This window comes from Zootoca vivipara, chromosome 1, assembly GCF_965207765.1.
Source record: "Zootoca vivipara chromosome 1, rZooViv2.hap1.1, whole genome shotgun sequence".
Classification (NCBI taxonomy): Eukaryota; Metazoa; Chordata; class Lepidosauria; order Squamata; family Lacertidae; genus Zootoca; species Zootoca vivipara.
Genome location: NC_142582.1, coordinates 120,667,883 through 120,684,891, shown reverse-complemented (window position 1 = coordinate 120,684,891; position 17,009 = coordinate 120,667,883). Strand labels below are relative to the sequence as shown.

The 17,009-nt window shown below is 44.5% G+C and overlaps 1 protein-coding gene across 4 annotated transcripts in view; it reads right to left on the bottom strand.

The window, feature by feature from the left end:
- TRAF3 (TNF receptor associated factor 3) overlaps nucleotides 1–17,009 on the bottom strand; it is a 79,801-nt gene that overhangs the window by 15,500 nt on the left and 47,292 nt on the right. For 3 of the 4 annotated variants that reach the window (XM_035105552.3, XM_060271740.2, XM_088655642.1), the window contains 5 exons: nucleotides 14,427–14,478; nucleotides 8,400–8,504; nucleotides 6,766–6,933; nucleotides 5,087–5,167; nucleotides 431–505 (listed from right to left, as the gene is read on the bottom strand). In XM_035105552.3, coding sequence (XP_034961443.2) covers nucleotides 431–505; nucleotides 5,087–5,167; nucleotides 6,766–6,933; nucleotides 8,400–8,504; nucleotides 14,427–14,478 — 481 coding nt within the window. The remainder of the gene's footprint in view (nucleotides 1–430; nucleotides 506–5,086; nucleotides 5,168–6,765; nucleotides 6,934–8,399; nucleotides 8,505–14,426; nucleotides 14,479–17,009) is intronic. The other variant, XM_088655646.1, reaches the window with a different exon arrangement.

Sequence of the window (17,009 nt, the reverse complement as noted above, 5' to 3'; positions counted from 1 at the left end):
TTGCAGAACAGAAGCTTATAGCCGGTTAAGCCTTTTGTGGATTTTATTGGGCACAAGCAGTATTAAGGCCGGCAAGTTTCATTGCAGAAAAGTAGTAAGTTTTGTGGAAACAAGTAATTGCAGTCTGCTTTCTTAAGGAGCAATTTGTGCCTTTCGAATTCCAAATGCAATGTTATCTATTATGTTAAGCAACAGAGTACTGAAACCCTGACACACTGTGGTTCCTAGAAACACATTTACACATTTAAATTTCTATGGCAGGTAAATTGATCATCACCCAATACATAACTTCAAAATCACTTAAGCAACTGGGTGCCTTTCTCTTAGCAGATAACAAGAGACGTCAAGCCCAGTCGAGAGAGCTATCAATAAGTATTAAGTTTTCTTATTGTAGACTTTCAATCAAGTATATAAATCATTATATACTGACCTGAAAAATGCAGCCATAACGCTTAAAACTACAGGTGCTTGGGGCATTAATACATTCTGACAAATGTGCATTCAACTGTAACGGGAAAAAAATGTGAGTTTTTTTCTTTCTTTCTTTTTTGAACGGAAAAATGTATGCACAATAAGGTTCATAAGTATATTGGGCACACAATGCAGGTTTGTGCATTGTGTGACTTGGTTTTTGGGGGGCTTGCTTTAAAAGCATGTGGTCATATATTACCTCCAGTTGTACTTGAGGGGTATACATATACACATGTAATCACAAGAACATTCCAATAAGATATACAAAAGTGACACATTTACAGTGAAACCTCTTCGGGTGACTACTGCAACCTGATTCGAAAAGGACCTCTGCACACTTCCCGCGTAATTTTGATTTCTGATGAGAGACTAATTTCTCAAAGTTATCATGGTCCGCTGAGCAGCCACTCTCGACAGCAGTTTCACTGTATTAATAATGCACACACCCCCTCCCTCCTGCCCTCTCCGAAACTGTTTTTAATTCGGAACGGATTTTCTTCTTCTTCCCGAAACATGTCATGCAAAATTCCAGTGATAAGCATAAAGAACAGAATGACGGAGACTTAGAACAAATATTGCATGAAACGGACATATACATTTTGAATAAAGAAACACGGGTTTTATATTTACAGAAACAGCAGGCAAAAATAAGTGTTACTTAAGAGTAGAGAAAGGAATCTTTCACACTCAGCATATATAAGCACCCTGGGGTTTCAGCTAGTTTTGGCTTAGAGGGCAGCAGCTAAGATCAAAACAGAAGACAGCAAGAAAATGGATGAATAATAAAGGAAACAAAGGTCCGTGAGTTTCCACGAAATGTTTTTGGACAGGCGTTGCTAGACTACCACTCCCATAATCCCCAAACGCTGGCCATGCTGCCTGGGGATGGTGGGAGTTGGAGTCCAAGAACTTCTGGAGAACCATGTTTCGTGTTTTCTACATCTGCTTTAGGACCTTTCAGGGTCCTAATATTGCTTATTCCAGAGCCTAGGGCAAGGTATACGAAACTTGGGTCTCCAGCTGGTTTTGGACTGCAACTCCTATCATCCCTAGCTAGCAGGACCAGTGGTCAGGGATGATGGGAACTGGAGTCCAAAAACAGCTGGAGACCCAAGTTTGGCCTAGCATGTACAATCTCTCCAGAGCTTCAAACCGCCTCACTCCTCGGTCCAACCTTGCAGCTAATAAGAAGGTCTGCATAGCCAGCTTTTTGTTGAAGGTGTGTAGCACGTGTGAGAGAAAAGCAGGGGGAACAGCAGATGATACGTGGAATGTCCCTATTATCACAAAGCACAGAAATAATCTAGGAATTTACTTAAGGTCTAACACTGAAAACTCTTTATGAACCAGAAGACTTAGTGAAGGGATGGAACAGGTGGGATTCATTCCTCTTACATTTATACCCCACCTTTCTTCCATCATGGAAACCAAGGCATCACACATGTTATTCCCAAAGAGTCCCCATTTCAGGCCACTGACCCCATCCAGAGCAGGTTCGCTTCAGCCTTACATGCCTTCAAAACATCCCTTGGGAGTTGGTGCTGACCACAAATATTGTCTGGCCTCAAGAGTTCAGATCATAGCTGCCAAGTTTTCCCTTTTCTCGCGAGGAAGCCTATTCAGCATAACGGAAAATCCCTTAAAAAAAGGGATAACTTGGCAGCTATGGTTCAGATCACCTGATTTGGGGCATTGCTTCAGGTTGCTTGCTTAAAAGGTAAAGGGACCCCTGACCATTAGGTCCAGTCGTGACCGACTCTGGGGTTGCGCGCTCATCTCGCATTATTGGCTGAGGGAGCCGGCGTATAGCTTCCAGGTCATGTGGCCAGCATGACAAAGCCGCTTCTGGCAAACCAGAGCAGCAGATGGAAACGCCGTTTACCTTCCCGCTATAGCGGTTCCTATTTATCTACTTGCATTTTGATGTGCTTTCGAACTGCTAGGTTGGCAGGAGCTGGGAGCAAGCAACGGGAGCTCACCCCGTCACAGGGATTCGAACCGCCGACCTTCTGATCAGCAAGCCCTAGGCTCAGTGGTTTAGCCCACAGCGCCACCTGAGTCCCTCTTTCAGGTTGCTTATTAGATTGCAATTTACCTTTCGAAGTTCACTACATTGCCTGTGCACAGTCTACACAGCCCAAACCAGGACAGCCCGCAGGAAGATAAATCATCTCATATAACCTTTGCACCAGATGGAAAAGGTGGGCTCCACTGCACATCGATAATGGATGGCCCTGCTCCTCTCTTTCAGAAATGCCTGCGGGATTGTTCCCCACCATTTGGGGGGGAGGGGGACTGAAGCCTGGCATTTCGTAGTATTTTACTCATGAGAGACAACAGGCATTCTATGTTCTCTCTCTGCTCCCAACCTCTGCTCAGCACACACACTTTGACTTATGACAGGCCTGCTCCCCCAGTTTGAGAAATCACCTGTTGGTCCTGTTGTTGTGCTAAAATATTGATGTTTATTAATATGTCCCAATATCAATACTGAGCATTCTTGGGGTGCTCTTGACTCTAAGGTCAGATTCAAATAAATCTAGCACAGCAAGACTTCCCTCTCACTTGAACTCCCCCCTAATCAGCTCAGGGGAACCTCAGAACAGCATGCAGGAGAGGAATAGGGTCGTTTGACAAGCGAAATGCTGGTGTTGATGCAACGATCAACTTAGCATGACGCTAAGTTAGCATCTTCTAGGGCAGGCACCCCCAAACTCGGCCCTCCAGATATTTTGGGACTACAACTACCATCATCCCTAGCCAGCAGGACCAGTGGTCAAGGATGATGGGAATTGTAGTCCCCAAACATCTGGAGGGCTGAGTTTGGGGGTGCCTGTTCTAGGGTCTTAACTTCCATGTCAGTGGACCATTAGTATACAGGCTTAAGGATGTTATATCATAAGAAAGTTAACATCATTGATCCATAATAGACAGCTAAATAGTATGCCTTATCGGACCATCACAAATACTATTTTTTTCCTATTTAATACCAATAAACTAACGTGGAACAACACATGATGCTGGTCAATGTATTTCAATAAATGTGTGTGACAGTTAATGGTGCGAGGTGCATTTATGTGCTCGTACGAAAACTTCAAATGAGAACCGATGAGCAGAATAAGGGGTGCTTAACCCTGCTCCCTGAGATTTCCCCCTAGGGCCTTCCCTCCCCGCAGTTTGTTTTCAGTTTTGGACATGGTAGGGCACGGCAAGGAAAAAATGGCAGAGGAGAAGCAACAGACAACAGGCAATAGCTGCTCTACCCCTTGCACATCTTCCAGTTCTACCCTGCAATCTCATAGGATTATCATTCTTACTTTCTGCGGCTAGATGTTTATCCCAAAGACTGCGTAATTAAGTCACTCTTAACGCTATACTTGAAAATGATGGTTACAGGAGCTGGATCACCTCTTTAAAGTTAAATTACCAGTGCAGAAGTTTTGTTCCTAGTGACAAAAATAAAATAATAATCCGCAGGTGAAATTAAGTGTAGCAAGAGGTGTCTGTGCGTACACAATATCAAATGCAAAGAGTGGTTGTGACGGCCAGCCGGCCGAGCCAGACCAGTCTGGTGGTGCAGTTCCCCTGAAACTGCACCAGAGTACCGGAGCCTCTCTCTGATTGGCTACAGAGTCGGTTAGTCACACAAGGGGGAGGAGCAGCACTTTGGGAGGGAGAATAAAAGGAGCAGTTTCAGAAGGAGAGAGTTAGAGAGGGCTAAGGTTCAGATTATGAGACAGATTATGAGAAACTGCCTTAAAGCTTTGGACCTGGTCAGCAAAGGACTGAACTGACAGAAAAGCTGAGTCCGACTCAATTTATTCCAGCACAAACTGCCCCGCGCTTGGGGAGCTGCACATGTTTGGCACATGCCATATGCCAACAGTCCTGTTGGTGCAAAGACTTCTGGTTCCATAAGAGAACTTCCCATCCCCAACCCTAAATCCGTTTCAGGGTTTCTTCCAACCATCCAGAACAGATATGGGGAGAGTGCACAGAGAGCAGGGATTTGTACTAAACAGAAATCCTTGCGCTAACGGAACTGCTTTGTTGGGTACTACACAAAACATTTTAAAAACTGGTGCTTTTTGTAAAAAAACAAAACCCACCCTCAACATTGGAGAATCATCAGCTAGATTACAGACTGCAAGAGTATGTCTTATGGTCTCTTGCTATTCAAATTATTTTAGGGTGTTTTTAAAAAAAGCCTTCTAAAAGCCTCTAGAACTACAACTTAAATTCAGAGTACTAACACCGCCTAAATGTTGCAAAGGTTACATGGTGCCGAGAAGTTCTTCTCTGATACCCACAGTCAGCTTTTGGAATTGAGTTCTAACTATGACTGAAGCAATGAGAAAATAGACGGAATCAACACCACAGATTTAGGAGAGGGGGAAGGGGAATGTGCATTACAAAATCAGAGAAGTCTAGAGATTTCTTTATAACAGTACGAAGGTTTGTTTCCTTTTTACAGCAATAAAAAGCATACTGGAGCTGCTTCTCGCAAATTTCTTGCACATTATTACTAAGAACAACATTCTAAGCCGAGTAATATATGACAGGCAATCCTTCATTCTTTCATTTTCATGAATGGCTGTGCAATATGATCTCTTACCTCTTTTCTCAGGAGCGCTGAAACGCTACATTTATGAGGACATGTGACCATAACGCAAGGGCAGTCTGCATCTTCATGTTTCTAAGCGGGAGAAAGGAGAAATCACATACTTGAAAGTCCATTAATAATTTTCACAGGAGGACATTAAAGAACCAGCACGTCTCTCCTTCGTAATTTACATCTCAGTACTCTTGAGACATATTGCGGTGTTTGTGAAGTCCTGCAACACTCGTTACTGAAGCCACACTTAAGAGCATCAACACACTTATTTCCTTTCTGATATAATTCACAAGGGTGCGCATTATTTTAAAACCAATTATTAAAGTAAATAAATGAAAAACCCTTGCTTCAAGCTGTAGCACATTCTTCAACCTCGGGTCTCCAAATATTATCATCATCATGACCACCAGCACTATTTATTAGATTTATTTCCTACAACTTCTCTCCCCCCCCCAGCTCCATAAAATGCTAACTGCATGGATTTCAGACTATATAGCTGCAATTCCAATGTTATAGTTTTAAACCATTTTAGTTTTCATTGTATTGCATTCCTTAGACACAGTTGTGATTAGGTGATATATGAAATCTATAAATAAATAAATAAATATCAGACATGCACACAGGGAGTGGGAGGCTGAAACTGTGAATTTACAGTTCTCTGTGTTGTTAAGTTGTTTTTTTATTTTATTATTATTATTATTATTATTATTATTATTATTATTATTATTATTATTATTCTAGCCTATACCCTCAGGTCTCAGGGCGGTTCACAATATAAAAACACAATATAAAAACACAAAATGCATAATAAAAACAAGAACAGCAACCCAATAATCCCTAACACATTTTAAAAGGTCATTGGATGTCAATCAACCAAACACCTGGTTAGAGAGGAAACGTATTTTGCCTGGTGCCTAAAGGTTAACTCAAGTTAAACTACCTGATTAATAGGCTTCTATTACACTGGTCATCGGTGCAGATAACAGGGCACGATACAGCATAAATCAAAGCATTTGACATATAAGAGACAATAAAACAAGTTGACGAAACGGAAAAAATTAGGAACCTGTGCAAAAGTCACCAGGCTCTGGAAAGCTATGGAAAATCGGTTTATTAGTTCTTGAGCCACAAAGGGGATTTCCAACTCTGCGAGGCATGCAGAGTCTATGAATCCTTGAGTTCTAGCTAGCAGAAGATATTTAAAGATCTCGTTTGCATAACTTTGATTCCCTTCCCTCCCCACAAAAAACAACAACTACCCTCCCCCCCCTTCCGAAAGGGCAGAGAGAATTGTTTGCTTTCTTTTCATTTTCAGAACGTCACTGGAAGGCTGCCTGATATGATAAAATATGGATGGGTTTATCTTGTGACAAAAGAAGAGGCCTCCAAGCAAGCAGCTGCTAATTAAGAGCAGATCTCCTTTTGATCAGCTTAAAATGTTTCCCCAGTAAAGAGAGGAGGTGTCCTCCTGGAGTGGGCACAGTGTCCTATTCGCTGTGGATCAGATCACAAAAGATTCTAAGCAGAGATCACAGGCTTTATGCTACAGCACCATTTGTGGGTTCAAATGCCTCCCTACTGTTTTTAAAAAAGACTTTTAAAAGTTTCTGCTATACAGTAGTTGAAAAAGTAACGACAACTTTTAGCAATGAAGAGTTTTAGCGAAAAGCAATACTCACTTGTATCATAATCATTGGGACTTGGTTTTTACAGTATTTACACGTTGTTTCCCGATATTTACAGGTCTTCTCTACGTGGTCTGGCAAGTCTCTCCGCAGTATTTTCTCCTTACAATCAGCACGAGGGCATGGAAGCTCTTCAAACAGGCAGTCATTTCTCAGATGAGTCTGAAGCAAACATGCACCAGCTGGTCACATACACTTTTGGGTTTCACATTTTCTCACTTTAGCCATTAACAGGGGAATCTTACCAAGTTAATTTAAAGAGAGATAGCACCACCCTTTCTCAAAATCAACCCTTTCCCTTGTTTCAGTTCAAGTGCAAATATAATTAACCAGCACAAAGCTGGAAAAAAAATCTCAGACACCTGGCTACCTACGCACCTGCATTTGCCACCCAGAAAAGCTTTAAATACGCCTTTTGCAGATGTGGTGGTTGATACCTCCTAAAACTTAACAAAGTGGCACCTAGAAAAGGTACGGAGGTTTTCCAGCTTTGTTCAAAAAAGCAAAATATTGGTACCCGACATCTTTCGTGACCACATAAATCCTAACGGCACAGTTCCAAACATCTTGCCTCCTCTACCCACCGTTCCAAACACTTCCTTTTTTCACACATTTAATGAATTAAATGTCCCACCTTTCCTCCCAAGGGAGCCCAGGATGGTAAACATACAAGCGATAAAACAATCAAAAAGTCGAAAAAGCAATTCCAACAGCTGCAGATGAAAATGTAGCTTCTGCCAACTATGCTTGGATAACCAGCACCTTTTCTCACATTGCATTAGGAGTTGGATTACAACACCCCCTGGCAGATAGGCGCTTTATTCCGGTGCTTTGGTTTTGATCCGACAGGTCACAAACAGTGACTGGAGTGTGACCTGACTGAGGGCTGGCCCAGGAGAGAAAAAGTAGGGGGAGTAAGTGTTGGGAAAAGCAGGAGAAAGATCAGACTGAAGGTGTTTGGCCTGCTTTTTGAGATCTCAAAATCCACCCTTAATGTTTTCAACAGGGAATGATATTCAAGGTTTCGAAGTCTAGGGGTCATTAGTTGTTCCGCTTTCCAACATCCGTTCCCTTGTTTTGGTTAATAGGGTGGACACGTTTGCACATCACAATAAGCCAAGGTTTCTGGTGCGCCGTGGTTTGTTTTGAATGAACAGCACGCTTGCGCATGCTGCTCAATCACTCCCTCCCTGTGCATGAAGACAGGAAGCAAAACAATCAGCTGCAGTTAGAAACTGGCTTCCCACTGCATCCAAACCCAGGACTGTGGTTTGCTGTTCCCTAACAGCCTGGGATCTGTAAGCCTATTGACTAACCATGGCTTAAGCCAATATCAAGGTTGAGTAGCAATCCTGCCTTACTAAGGAGAAATGAATGAGATGCAATGGGAAGCCATTCTTAAATGCAACTTCCCTTTTCATTTCTCCCACTTGCACCAGGGGAGGGGTGACACAGGGGCATCTGGGCAGCTCGTGGGTATTAAAGTGCATAATTAAGGAACCCTGGCTTACCTTAATGTGCGAACGCAGCTGCTGGGGAACTTTAGTTAGTTGACCACAGAACATAGACCATGCCATTCTTTAAACTGAGGGGGGGGGGAGTAATTGCAAGATATTCCAACTACTTACAAGCAACTGTCCCAAGGTCAATTGTTCTCTGCAACCTTTGTTTTCATTCCTGCAGAATATCTGAAGGGCAAGAAGCTCCCTCCGACAGCAATTATCTTTAAATATCTAGAATTAAGAGACATTTAACACAGATGGTTATAGCAGTATTCCAATTCTTCACACTATTACATGATTGTAAGTGGCTCACTAAAAGGCCAGCTTTTTATCAGCTATATAAAGACACGCAGAGATTCGCATGAAACGAAGAAAATTGTTTCCAGAACAATTTCTTGAGAACAGTATCAGCTAACACCAGTTTTGAGGTGCTGCTGTTGTCACCTCGTGCAGACAGGCTATCAATCAGCACAACAAAAACATCCTGATTTCTGCATACACAGCAAGACAACAGTGTTGCTGTGATGGATGTCCGATGTAGCCTGGGAAAGAGCTCTTTTCATTTATATCATGTTCTTCTTCTGTGCTATGAATACAGGTCTGAAAGTTGTCTACACTTTTAGAACACTCGTTTCTCCGCTCAAATAATTTGCCTTTTTTTTTATTAGCAGGCGTCGTAGTACAAAAAGTTAGGACACAAGCAGGTTTGCTCTTGGTTTTGCAAAGCAATGTGAATGAGGAGCTACAAATCTTTCAGCTGGCATCCCAATGAATCAAATGGGAGAGTATGATTGGCCATTCCAAATTAAATCAGAAGATTGCTACTGAATATCCTCTGCAGGTAACCTTTCAGATCCTCAGCTGGTACAGATTTATCCTTTAAAAAAGCCCAGCCATGAAGAACCCTCTTAGACTGAAGACACTGAACAGCCACAATGTCACAAAAATTGGGGAAGAAGGTTCTGAAGTGATCTACGTTATTTGACTACAGTGGTACCTCTACTTACGAATTTAATGCATTCCGAACGCACATTTGTAAGTCGAAAAAATTTGTACGTCGAATCCCATAGGAATGCATTGGGAGAAAAAAAATCGTAAGTCGAAGCAACCCTATCTAAAAATTTGTAAGTAGAAAAAATCCTATCTAAACTGCATCCAAGATGGCGGACGGAGCTCCATTCATAAGTAGAGTTATTCGTAAGTAGAGGTACCACTGTACGTTATTCCTCACCTAACCTTCTGCGGGGATAAGGGAGTGCCAGACCACAGACCACATCAGCCTTGGCACCCTTTCAAAGGGACTACAATTCCCATCATCCCTGACCAATGGGCCATTGCTGGCTGGGGCTGATGGGAGTTGAACAACATCTGCAGGGCACCAGGTTGGGAAGGCTAGACTACATACACCAGTAAACTTGCTTTTATCTTGTATTTTAATCCTGAGATTTTAGGATGAAGGGTGGTATATAAGAAATAAATAAAATGAACTGATTTTGAATCACCCAGACAGTTTTCAAGAGAACCTGAGTGAAGTCAATGAGCATTCATTCCTTCTGGCCAATATGATGGCCACAGGTTTATTGTGGTGTATGCACAGACAAAGTGAGATCACAGGTCACTAATATAGTCCCCTCTACATATGCCTCCCAATATAGGTTGGAGTTGAGACTTGGGCTGATGACACCTGGAGAGAATCAGTGTCTACCCCATCACAGGTGGCGGAACACACTATGCTTCTTGTTGCCCAGCGAACACCCAACTCTCTTTTCTGCAGACCACACAGACCCAAGTTTAGAACATCTGAAGATAGGGCAGATGGCCCGTGGGAAAGGAAATCGGCTTTATGATGAAATAAAAGCCTACACTGGGTCATAGAAATCTGCCATGAGTGACCAGGGAAGAGAGAAACGCAATAGGACAGTGAAGAGTGTGCACCAAAAATGCTCTGTAGCAAAAATGCAACAAGGCCAGCTCAGCTGCAGCAGCAGCAAAGCAACAGAGAATGAGAATAGGGATCAGGTGGCCAAACCCATGATGGGAGTGAAGAAATATGAAAACAACCACAAAGCAACAGTTAAGATTTGTCTTTACTAGGCACTGAAGAAGAGTCAACACTTCTAAGAAGCCTCCAGCCCAACTAGCTTTGGCATGGTGACGCATTATCAATTCCCACCTCCCTTCCTGCCCTCCGCTCCAATAAGGAAGTAGGAGGAGGCTTCCTGGATGATGTCAACAACTACTGACCACTGCTCCATGTGGCAAGCCATCTCTCTACAGCTTCTCGAGGAAGAAAACTCCAGACTGGCCTTTGGCTGTTCCTGGGGATGGCAGAGTACAAGAGGGATTGCTGCCTTAGTGGATATTTGCTCGAGCAACAAGGCCTACCTGAGCCGTGGCTCGCCTTGTGTTTCGCCATTTTCCTGCATTATGTTGGGATTCACACTTTCGTGCCTCTATGGGCATTAATTGCCCTTGAGTAGGCACCTTCATTTCTCTGGACCGATGCCCAGTCTGACGTCAGTGCTACTGTTATATCCTCCCTAAGTGTCCAATGTTTGACCCAGGTGCTTGTATTAACTTGCTTGGGTATAGTTTTGGAACATGAGGTGTGCCTTGTGCCACCTACCTCTGTTCCCACACTGGTCTTGATCACAGATCATTGACCATAAAGCCTGAAGGACTATTGATCTTGACACTGATTCGCAGACCACCTGGTTTTAAGGATTCAGTCCTGTTGGGTTTTCAAATGACCCGATTCTCACAATGATGCAACGGAGGCATGGGGCTGGTATCGACAGCCGTCCTTTCTCCTACACTGTGTGTGTTTCAAATACCACTACTGCAGTCTTGGATACCAGGATTACCTTCGTATGAACAGTCGCAGTATCCTGCTAAAGCTGTAGTACCTAGAGCATTTCTTGGCAGGCTCCAGTTTAAGCCTGAACAGTTGGAATCCCTTGGATATGGAAGTCTCGGTAGGCAAGCACATGCCTTGGTACCTAGAGTGTTTCTCTAAACTGGCAGTCTTGGTGTTTGGCTTGTATTCTGGTGCCTACGGTTCCTCAGCACCAACTCATGCCTAGTGCTAGTCCCAATATCTAGCCTCTCGGTTTTCCTGACAGGTTTGAATTCCAGCTCAAGTCTCCGTTATTGTGGGTTTTAATGCAAAGGTTATCTGCTTACATTCCAATTTCAGTACCTAACATTTCTCAGTAATTACTTTTTCAGTGACAAGTCCCATCCTTTGCCCATGATATCCAACTCTATCCTCAGCGTCGCATGTTCTCTGTACAAATAGTGTTCAAGCTTCATTAGCTCCTGTTTCCTCATTACTGGCTGCTCTAGGACCCGGACTCAGCCTTGGAACCTCGCACCCCCTACATTTTATGGGCTCAATGTGGGCATTTGCTTTGGTACAGGTGGCCTTGACAACTACGATGGTGTCCCTGGGTGGGCACGAACCACCAACCTATTTCAACACCTTGGTGGCCTTGACATCTGGCCTATGGCTTGGTGCTCATTACAGAGGCAGTGCCAGCCAAAGCCCCAGTGCCCTACACTCCCTGCACTGGGCAACCCTTGGCGTAAAGCACATACGGTTGAAGTGCACTCAACAACATAGGCACCACATTTTCTGGGTACATAACTGCTTTTCCGTGAAGGATCTCAGTTCCCAACAAGTTCTAGCACAAAATGCACGCTGTAAAGTGAGAGGAACCTTAGGCCCGGGGCCCAAATGCGTCCCTCCAAGAATCTCCATCCGGTCCTCGGGGGTCTCCCCCAGGCCTCATCTGTCACCAGCCCTGCACTGTGCCTTCTTGGAGTGCTCTTGCCTGGCTGAAATGTCAAAAAAGCTTCTTGCTTGCCATGATGGGAGGCAGGTGTGTGTCTGTATACAAAACCTCTGGCTTTTGCGCAATTGTCAAGGGTTGCATGCAGCTTTGTGTCTGGTCCCACGTGCCACTGGCATCTGGTCCCCAGAAGCCTGCCCATGAGCAAAGGCAGCTCCAGCGGCCAAAATTGCTCCCCACTCCTGCTGTGCAGACTTGCTCCAAAAAACCTGTAGCTTTGTAACCTGGCTTCAATCCTGGAGCTTGCTGCCTTCACAAGGAGCGTTTAGGTCTGTGGTCCATACCCCAACACCTAGCCTTCTGCTATGAATGCTTTATTTGCACGGCAGGCTTTCTCCTCCTCCTTCTGCGCTGTCTGGCATGCTCCTCAGCATCCCCCCGGTTTGATTCGCCTTCAAGTGAACTTCATCGGCAGCCCACATCTGAACAGCCCTTTGTTCGTCTCTATCTGCATAACTGCACCTCTCTGGGACTGCGGAATGCAGCACTGTTCTCAGAGACCGCATGCTGTTGACGACCTGGCTGTATATATCGTTAAGGCTGGAGTTCCTACCTGCCTCTCATTTATTAGCATCATCCCAGTGGCAGCAAAGGGGCTTGTCCTTACGAATCACAGCAGATTACACCACGGCTATCAGGAGTGATCAGGGACAATGCGCACCTGTACACTTTCTGCATAGGGAGCATCTAACCTTCTAGGGCTTCTGGGACATGCCCTGCGTGTTTTCCTTCAGCAGATGCACCTGCCTAGCTGTCTTCTAAGCACCTGCCCAGCTTGAGTGTCAACGCAGAGCCACTAACTGGTGCAGCAGGACCAGAAGCAGGGTTTTCACGGCAGCCTCAACCGTCCCGCCAACTTTCGCCTAGTGACAAATCTCCATCAGATGATCACTGCCAAGCGTCACCTGCTGGCTTTGCTAGAAGACGAGTGAATACTTGTACTTGTGGGGAATGCCTGCTCTCTCATCGCTGGATGCAACTTCTTCTACTTCCCCCATGGGCACTGGACAAACTCCACACTAGTAAAATGAGAAGAGGCAGGTAATTCTAGTTCTTAACCGCATTGGTGCTGCCACGGGGCAGCTATCTGCATCTCTGGTGAATTGACCATGACTCTCTCTATAAACCTGTCCACAGCTTCCCTTTCCTGCATGTGTATTTGGGAAGATCCACATCCATGAGGCAGTATTCAACTGCACAGGCAGAACGATTTCCACTTGTGCAAAGGGACTTCCTCCTCTCCCCGCCCCTTCCTTCCCCCCACAACCCCCAAATCTGCCCCAGTGTTGTGGGAACCTCCACAACAGGTTTAGGGGGTGAATGGGGTGAAGAACGTTCTGATACACAAAGAGAAATCATTGCACTGATGAAACATTCCCCACAACACATATATATACATAGCTAAAGGCTAACAAGAGGGATAGAGTGTGTTGAAAGGACCCGCTCAGCAGCTGATTGCAAGAGAACGGGGAGGGAGGTAAGGGAGCTAGCTCCCGCCCCACTCCCTTGCCCAAGCCTCAATTGTTGTCTGCAGAGAGAGGCTGCTTGTTTCCCCAGTGACATGTGACTGGCTGATTAGATTATCTGTCTGGAAACTGTAGAAATGGGTCCCTTTCCTAGAGAAGCTGCAGAACTGTGAGTTGAACCCCATAAAAACAGGATTTTTCCCTTTGCAAGGAAACTCAGCAACTTTGAGCTGATCCTAAAAAATGGAGCTTTCCCCCTTTGCAAAAGAAGCTTCCTCAAATATTTAATCGGGGGGGGGCAAAGGGACCTAGGCCTCTAGAAGTTGGCTGCTATGCCTACTAGGACAATTCAAGAAAGCAAAATATTTTTTCTTGTTTTCCTACTCTAAAAACTAGGTGCGTCCTATGGAGCGAAAAATACGGTAAGTACATCTCTATCCGCCTGTTATGGACTGTTGGCTACCCGCACCTCAGCTGATTCCTCAGAGAAGAACTGCAGCTATGTGTGAATGGTGAGCAATTAAGGAGACAGTTCATCATCAGCTGCCTGCTATCAGGAGTTAGAAGATCAGCTATAAGAATCCTGCTCTACCTGCTTTCCTGGGGGTCAGGTGGGCCCTGTTTCTGAAAAGGACAACCCATACAAGAACTGCACTCATGAAAAATTCTGGAGCAAGAGAAAGAGAGCTCGAAATGCATTTACATTGCAGAAAGTAAAGGCCAATTTCTTGTTTTGAGGTAAGCAAAGCAACCCAGTTTAAGATGCAAAATAAGGTGGTTTGTTTGTTCTTTTGTTTTGTTTTTTGGGGGGAGGGGGTGGGGAGATGGAACTATACCTTATCTTTCACTATTGTTTCTTGACATGCTGTACATTTTGGAATTGCAGAGCTAGAAAAGAAAAACAACAACAACAACTGATCTTACACCAAAACTTCGTTTGCATACATGTAGCATTTCATACGTTGACAATAAATTTAAACAGAGGTCAGTACATTTATTTATTTTTTTTAAAAAGGAAAAATAGGCAAAGGTTGGGACCGCACTGGTCATAGAGGTTAAATGACACACATACACGCAAAAAGCAGGCAGAATACAACCAATCAAATCAAAAGCCACCTTATAAGTTGGGTCCAAAACTTGCTCCTGTATGAATGAAAGAAAGAAAGGGAAAGGAAACGCTGATCCAACAGAGGCTCACCACTAGTGAAAGGGAGCAGGGTGGCAATTTCTACTGGTTCCCCCTTTCCACTGCAACCCCCAGCACAAGCACCTATGCTGTTCCAGAAAATAGTCTCCCACGAGAGGTGGTGGACTCTCCTTCCTTTCCTTCCTTGGACATTGGATGTCCATCTGTCATGGGTGCTTTAGTTGAGATTCCTGCAATGCAGGGGGGGTTGGACTAGATGACTCTCAGGGTCCCTTCCAACTCCACAGTTCTACGATTCTGTGGCCCTCTGGGTTGAGCATCTCAGGGGGCTACAGGGAAGAAAAGGACTCAGCACCACATCCCATCTTTCCAGCACAAGGAGAGCTCTGCTCAGCGCAAATCTGGATCCAGCCCAGTGAATATTCAAGAAGAATATTATTTCCCCTTCCTTCCTTTTTTTGTTTTGTTTTGTTTAATCTGTATGATCAGCTCATCATGCTCTTTACCAACAAGGTTAAGTCTTCCTGAGAGAGGTTGTGCCAGCTTTCCTTAACCAGATGCTTCTCGGTCAGGAATGTTGGGAATTGTAGTCCTAAACAACTGGAGGACACCAGGTCGGAGGAGGCTAGGTTTTACTATTTACGGCTATTACGAAAGTTTATGGCATTAAAATGCCTGGACAGCTCAGTTGATTAGAGCATGGTGCTGATAACGCCAAGGCTGCAGGTTCGACCCCTGTGTGGGACAGCTGATGGGGGTCCCCTTCCATCTCTAAAATTCTATGTTTTAAAAACGGGAAGCTATAACTTTATTAATAATGTAGCAAGCTTACTGTTCCAAGTCAACTTTTAAAAGCATGGCTATAAACAGTTTAAAGAAACCGTACTTGCACCGTAAGACCGTCGACCTGCAACCCTGAGCCAAAGCTCTTGCAAAAGCAGCATAATGCTATTGCAATGCTCCATTCACGATCACTTGTCGGCTTTGATGCAACAAGAAGATTACCTTAAGAGCATAACACTGAGTGAAAGCTTCTTTCTTACTGACAGCAACAATGCTGGGAGATAAGGTTGCTTCGCAGCTGGTGCCTTCACGCACACTGTGTGCACACGCAGTTCTTCATGCGTGGAGGGGGTTCCGCTCCCGTAGAGCTCACTATGCCCCCCTGACAGCTGGACATGCACAGTGCCAGCACAGCACAGCGATACAGTTGGGGGAAAGCTTCCTCAGGACACCTGGCGGCATCTCCCAAAGAGGTCCAACATCTCTACTCTTCTTCCAAAGCTCCAGTGCATAGTCTTTATGTGTGCCAAAGTTTCAGCCCCGATTGTCTGCTGCTCAATGTATGAGTAGGATGCTGGCAATTCGGTTGTGCAAAACTCAGCGGCCAATGCTGTTCTAGACAATGCCCTCGCATCACCTATATTAGCTACTTCAATTGCAGCCCTTGATTACTCTAGTCAATTTAATCCTCATCTTTTAAATGCTGTCATGCCGACAGCAACAGACTTTCTAACGTCTTAGTAGGCCACAAGCTTAACGTAAGTTAACAGAGCGATGCAGCAGCAAAAAGGAAAGGAAAGGAAGCTAATGCAATTCTAGGCTGCATCAACAGAAGTACAGTGTCCAGATCAAGGGAATAGTCCCACTCTGTTCTGACTTGGTCAGACCACACCTGGAATATGGGCACCACAATTTAAGGAGGATGTTGACAAGTTGGAACATGTGCAGAGGAGGGCTACCAAGATGATCAAGGGTCTGGAAACCAAGCTTTTATGAGGAACGGTTGAAGGAGCTGGGTATGTTTAACCTGGGTAAGAGGAGACTTAAGATGATGCGATAGCTATTTTCAAATAGATAAAGGGCTGTCAAATGGAAGATGGAGCAAGCTTGTTTTCTCCTGCTCCGGAGGTTGGGACCTGAACCAATGAACCAAGCAAATTCCAACTAAACACCAGGAACCACTTTCAGATGGTAAGAGCTCTTAAGACAGCAGAAAGGTCTCTCTCGGGAGGTTTCTAAGCAGAGGTTGGATGTCATGGATGCTTTTGTTGAGATTCTTGTGCTGCAGGGGGTTGGACTAGATGACCCTCAGGGTCCTTTCCACCTCTACGATTCTATGACTCTCTTCATTTCTTTCATCTCTAATTTTCCGTCCCTTTGAGACGAGGATAATGCAGGAAACTTGTGTTCTGCATTAGAACAAACACCATTCATCTGATACTGTGCTATTGTCTCCTAGTCCTTATTGAATGCACTCAAGCATCCTGTT